We start from the raw sequence: 6,616 nt of genomic DNA on the forward strand, positions 1-6,616 counted from the left end.
ATCGTTTTATTTCGATTACGTTGTTTTCGTAATCGTTGCAAGCCATAATCGCGATTAAAATACGATTAACTGAGCAGCCCTATGAAGGAGTGGTGTGTCTGAAGATAAGAAAAGGAAGTCTGAAGGCGAGGCAACGCTGTGAAGCTTTCACTTAAAACGAATGTGAAAAACAGCATTACTGTGCTAAGCTGTTTATACTCCTGTCTTTTCATCTATACTCTTATCCTCTCACAAAAACACTTCATAAAGAATCGTCCAGATTTAAAGAACCTCTGAGGTGTTTCACAGAGTGGAGACTCAGATGATGGACAGCTGAAACCTCATTAAAACAAAATCACATTTAAATAGTTTCTGCTGCTGTGTAGTTTCAGACAGGAAACTCCGCTGATCATTGGCTGAAACAACGCACAAAACTTCTTTAAGAAAACGTCTCATTTAGAGATTTTAGACAAAACTATTCCCTCAGAGAGAAAACCAAACATGCCCTGTTGTCCTGAGAGAGAGTGCAGAAGGAAGCATCCATTGAACTCAGTGTGCTGCTCTGTGATGCTAGCTCAGATACTTGGCATCTCTTCTTGGGTGCAAGGTCATCAATGTTTGGGCTCAGGCTCTGAGCTGAGGAGACCCTCAGGATGGAGTGAAGGTGTGCGTGCAATATACCGGCGGGCCAGATCTAAGAGGAATTAGAAATTATCCTGCGGGCCGAAATTAAATCCACCAAGGGCCTGATTTGGCCCCCGGGCCTCGAGTTTGACACGTGTGAGTTAGGGGGATTAAAAAAGGTTCTTCTTCTTCTTCTTCTTCTAGTCAGCTAAAGCTAAGAACAACACACCAAACCTCAAAATGGAAAACCACACATTTAAAAAAGTCTCCAGTTTGTAACAGACAGGAAACTCAGCTCAGAGGATGAGATACAACTATTGCACAACGAGTCAAACCTCAATAGGAAAACGTCACAATTAATGAAGCTCTGCTGGAAAACTCAGCTTTAAGATCAGCTGAAACAACAACAACAACAACAACCTCGTTAAGAAACGTCTCGTTAAAGCCTCACCTTGACGGTCTGGTCTAAGGAGGCGGTGGCAACGCGAGCCTGAGCTCCCATCAGGCCGCAGTGCAGGTCTGTGATTGGTAGAGAGTGACGGGACAGGATGTGACGAGGCTCTGGGGGGGGCGTTCAAATCCAGCTGGATCACACTGACACACACACACAGTTATTAACACACACAAATCACTTTAACAATTACAGAGCTCCACAATGAGCCCATCTCATTAATTAACGTGTTGCTATGGTAGCAGATTGGTACCTGTCCATAGAGCGCCCCCTGGAGGACACTGCTGCTTTATATTTTAACACTTTTAATTTATGTAACTGTAAAAATAAGGTCAAATAAAAGACAAAAAAAACTGTTGTTTAAACAAGTACAACACGCTTCAACAGTGCCTAGATTTATCACTGTAAAAATATTATTACGGTTTTTTTAAATCTTATTTATTTCTCATGCAGATTAATTTGTGTATTTATGATTCCATTTTTTTCAATAAACATAATTGTTGTAACTGTCTCTATAGTACACAATTAAAGTACACTAGTTCATATACATGTAACAAAAGACATTGACTGGTATTTACATTATAACGATGCAAAATATACAAATGTAACATAAAATATACCATGTTTATATTATTATTAATTATAGATAACCAGTTACCTGCACAGACTCCACACCAGAGCCATGTTGTCCTTTCCTCCAGAAATGAAGTGGCTGCTGTCGTCGGTGAACTTCAGACACGTGACGTCCTGATAGTGACGGTTCAGCACCGACAGCAGCTTACCTGTGGACACCTGAGCCAATCAGAGAGCAGAGGTTACTACACCTGAGCCAATCAGAGAGCAGAGGTTACTACACCTGAGCCAATCAGAGAGCAGAGGTTATTACACCTGAGCCAATCAGAGAGCAGAGGTTACTACATCTGAGCCAATCAGAGAGCAGAGGTTAGTACACCTGAGCCAATCAGAGGAGAGACATAGTCGCACCTTAGCCAATCAGAGAGCAGAGGTTAGTACACCTGAGCCAATCAGAGGATAGACATAGTCGCACCTGAGACAATCAGAGAGCAGAGGTTAGTACACCTGAGCCAATCAGAGAGCAGAGGTTATTACACCTGAGCCAATCAGAAGAGAGACATAGTCGCACCTGAGCCAATCAGAGAGCAGAGGTTAGTACACCTGAGCCAATCAGAGAGCAGAGGTTAGTACACCTGAACCAATCAGAGAGCAGAGGTTAGTACACCTGAGCCAATCAGAGAGCAGAGGTTAGTACACCTGAGCCAATCAGAGAATATACTTTATTACAACTGAGCCAATCAGAGGAGAGACATAGTTACACCGGAGCCAATCAGAGAGCAGAGGTTACTACACCTGAACCAATCAGAGAATATACTTTATTACACCTGAGTCAATCAGAGAGCAGAGGTTACTACACCTGAGCCAATCAGAGAGCAGAGGATAGTATACCTGAGCCAATCAGCGGCCGTTTCTCAATGTCGAGTATTCCTGCTGCAGAGCCACTATTTCAAGTATACCAAGTCATCGAGTGGCGCAGAATGCTGGGCATTTAAACAGTCCTTCGGCGCCACTCGATGACGTAGTATACTTGAAATAGTGGCTCTGCAGCAGGAATACTCGACATTGAGAAACGGCCAGAGAGCAGAGGTTACTATACCTGAGCCAATCAGAAGAGAGACTAATTACACCTGAGCCAATCACAGGAGAGATGTTACTACACCAGAGCCAATCAGAGAGCAGAGGTTATTACACCTGAGCCAATCAGAGAATATACTTTATTACACCTGAGCCAATCACAGGAGAGATGTTACTACACCAGAGCCAATCAGAGAGCAGAGGTTATTACACCTGAGCCAATCAGAGAATATACTTTATTACACCTGAGCCAATCAGAGGAGAGATGGAATTACACCTCAGTCAATTAGAGGACAGACATTAATACACCTGAGCCAATCAGAAAGCAGACATTATTACACCTGAGCCAATCAGAGGAGAGACATTAATACACCTGAGATGTAATTACACCTGGACCAATCAGAGAGCAGACGTTATTGCACCTGAACCAAGGTGATGTTTTGTGAAATGTTATTATGACCTCCAGGTGTAACTATAGCAGCGAGGTTTATCAAAACACAACTTAATAATGACCTACAAAACAACAGCTTTAAAAGCATTCTGCATCGCGCCAGCATTAACAACTGTAACAGAGAAATAATCTACATCCTCTTACGTCTACGTCTATTTTAAATCGGTTACATGCATTCAAAGATCTCAAAATCACTGATATGTTCTTCTGGTTCAATGAAAAGCAGAGATGATCCATATATTGATATAAAGCAGACTGAGTGCAGTGCTGCCACTAGGATGGAGTCATAGCAGCGGTGCTAAGGCACGTGGGCCCAGTATAATGTGAGCGCGGAGCGCGTGGACATTTTTGAGTGCGCCCCGCCAATTTGTTTCTATGTGTCTGCCAGCACAATAAAGGCTCTTGAGGCCTTTACCAGGGCCGGCTCTAGACAATTTGCTGCCCTAGGCGAGATTTTATATGTAAAGAATAAAATCTCTACAAAAGGCAAATACACTACAAAAACAGAAACTTATTGACATGGGTAATATACGTCAAAATGGCTTCAAATGTATTCAGTATTGTATGAACATGAGACCTGATCTAGGGGTACAACTCTAAACACCCATATGAAAAAGGTCGGTTTACATTTTAATAATCAAATAAGTATGTGAACATAACCGATAAGCCAACCATAGCCAATAACAAATAAATGTAGCTTATTTTATTTTTGTTGTTCATTCATATCTTATTTTACCTAGTTAACTTTTATTTATGCATATTTTTGTATCTCTCCAACTTTAAACGATATTTTTGGATTACTGTCGTATAATTGGAATGATTTCAAACCTGTTTTTATTTATGCTAATAATTATAAAGGAGTGCCTTGGAAATATGTGTTTACATAATTTGTGGTCAAAACGTTTGAGACCCACTGAGATAACTTAGACTAAAGTGAACTATCTAAACCAGGGGTGGGGAACCTCCGGCCCCCGGGCCGTATACGGCCCGCGACACAATTTGATACGGCCCTCGAGGTAACAAACGCAAAAAAGAAAAAAATTAAGAAATCTATTCCGCAAAATTATTAAACAAGCGAGTGCCTGTTTTTCCTGGCCACGGTCAGGGTCCTTGAACACAACACGAGCCTAACGTGTCATCACGTGGTATATGTCTCGTCCGACAGGGGTTCAGAGCATGGATGTATAATAAGAAGGTTTAGAGCAGAGCTGCGGGAGAGCAGAGCACCAGAACGCCGCTCCGGGCCGGGACTTCACAAATGTCAGCACCCATAAGGAGCCGTACACATGCTGCAGTTTCTGCGTGGCTGTGTCTTTAGCTGAAAGCCCAGTGGCGATCTGTTCATCTGTCATACTGATCATACAGTCAATAACTTTGTTGTTATTAGCATCTGGTTAGCTAGCTATGCTAACGAATATAAGAAGCTTTTTCTCCAACCAGTGAGGTAAAGGCACATCTTTATATGATCATTATAGTTATAAAACAATAAGAGAATAAAGTAAACGGGTATAAAATACTATATGACAGTTAAAAAAAGTTGTTATTAATAAACAAGAATCCAGTTTGAAAGGAGAGTGATTTGTAAAAAATCCATAAAGAAAAAGAAAATCTGCTTCCAGTTCTGTTTCATCTGGTGTTGAGAGATGTTTCCATAGATCTCTAATGTTGCTCTCAAAGTGCACCAGATTGATGCTTTTAACTTCAATATTTAAAAAAAATCTTCCTGGAGGAGCATGCCCCCGGACCCCCCTAGAGGAGGTTAGGTTCTTATATCTGTTAGCGCAGCTAGCACCAGATTCCAATAACAACAGCGCCGGTTTTCTCTCTCTCTGCAGATAAAAAAGGTATCAACAAACAAGAAAGGGAACATATTTGAACCACAGAAGAAGAAGGTCTCACCTCCCACAGGTAAATGCCCTCAGCCACCCCAGCAGCGAGGAAGAGTCCGTCAGGTGAGGCGGTCAGACAGGTGATCACACCTGGACACACGATCTTCTGCTGCAGCTGGTCCTGAAACACACACAGGGACACACATGTTCACTGTGAGGTACTTTAATACACATGTTCACTGTGAGGTACTTTAATACACATGTTCACTGTGAGGTACTTTAATACACATGTTCACTGTGAGGTACTTTAATACACATGTTCACTGTGAGGTACTTTAATACACATGTTCACTGTGAGGTACTTTAATACACATGTTCACTGTGAGGTACTTTAATACACATGTTCACTGTGAGGTACTTTAATACACATGTTCACTGTGAGGTACTTTAATACACATGTTCACTGTGAGGTACTTTAATACACATGTTCACTGTGAGGTACTTGAATACACATGTTCACTGTGAGGTACTTGAATACACATGTTCACTGTGGTGTACTTGAATACATGTTCAACAGGTGCATATGAACCAAAACACACAGGTGAGGGCGACAGCGAGGAAGAGACAGATGAGTAGGAGTGTGAAATAAAGCTGAGATCAGAAGAATCATCAAATCCCAAATGAAAAAAAATGGCAGGATGAGTGGGAGTTAAGGGCAGACATTTCATAATATTCAAAGGAAACTTGGAGAAAGCAATTTGCACAACGACTACTTTTACTTTTGGTACTTCACCTATATTTTGATGATAATACTTCTATTTTTACTTGTAAAAGAGTATTCGTACTTCAACTCAAGAACAAGATCTGAGTACTTGTACTTTTACTTTAAAATATCTGAGTACTTCTACTTTTACTCAAGTACAATATCTGAGTACATCTACTTTTACTATACAATATCTGAGTACATCTACTTTTACTATACAATATCTGAGTACATCTACTTTTACTATACAATATCTGAGTACTTCTACTTGTACTATAGAAGATCTGAGTACTTCTACTTTTACACAAGTACTAGATCTGAGTACTTCTACTTACTATATTATAAATAAACCCAGGTACCTTCCTCTGGATCTGATTTGGATTGTTTTTCTTTATATTGTATTGGTTTCCTGTGTGTACAGTGTTTGATATAAAATGATCTACCTTCCTCTGGATCTGATTATTTCTCCCCATTTTCTCTATATTTCTCTCTTTATTTCTTTACATAGTATGTATGTGACTCTGCATAACTACCTGTATATACCTTGTGTACATTATGTTTAATATATATATTATATATGAAATGATGTACCTTCCTCTGGATCTCCCACACGTTGATGAAGTTCTTCCCCAGCTGAGCGCAGAGCAGGTACCCTCCGCTGAGCAGAGTGAGCCCCCGGGCAGAGGAGCTCCCTCCCCGGTAGGACAGCAGGCTGGAGCCGCTGAGCAGGTCGAACACGGTGCTGTTCCACATCTGAGAGCCAGAGTCGCTGCTCACGATCACCTCCAGAGGGGCCGCCATGATGCTTCTTCTACCACAACAAGAAGCAGCGTGCGGGAGCCGGGTGCTTACTTCCGGATCCGACAACA

General features: G+C 41.4%; 1 protein-coding gene across 1 annotated transcript; it reads right to left on the reverse strand.

Moving 5' to 3' along the window:
• Positions 1-1,027: 1,027 nt before the first annotated feature.
• LOC117557754 (WD repeat-containing protein 18-like) lies at positions 1,028-6,609 on the reverse strand. Its single transcript, XM_034233733.1, is given in 5 exon segments — positions 1,028-1,171; positions 1,173-1,197; positions 1,713-1,846; positions 5,055-5,165; positions 6,339-6,609. Coding segments are annotated over 5 exon segments (609 nt in total). The 5' UTR covers positions 6,549-6,609; the 3' UTR covers positions 1,028-1,042.
• Positions 6,610-6,616: the final 7 nt, after the last annotated feature.

The sequence above is a fragment of the Gymnodraco acuticeps genome, unplaced genomic scaffold (assembly GCF_902827175.1).
Source record: "Gymnodraco acuticeps unplaced genomic scaffold, fGymAcu1.1, whole genome shotgun sequence".
Taxonomy (NCBI): Eukaryota; Metazoa; Chordata; class Actinopteri; order Perciformes; family Bathydraconidae; genus Gymnodraco; species Gymnodraco acuticeps.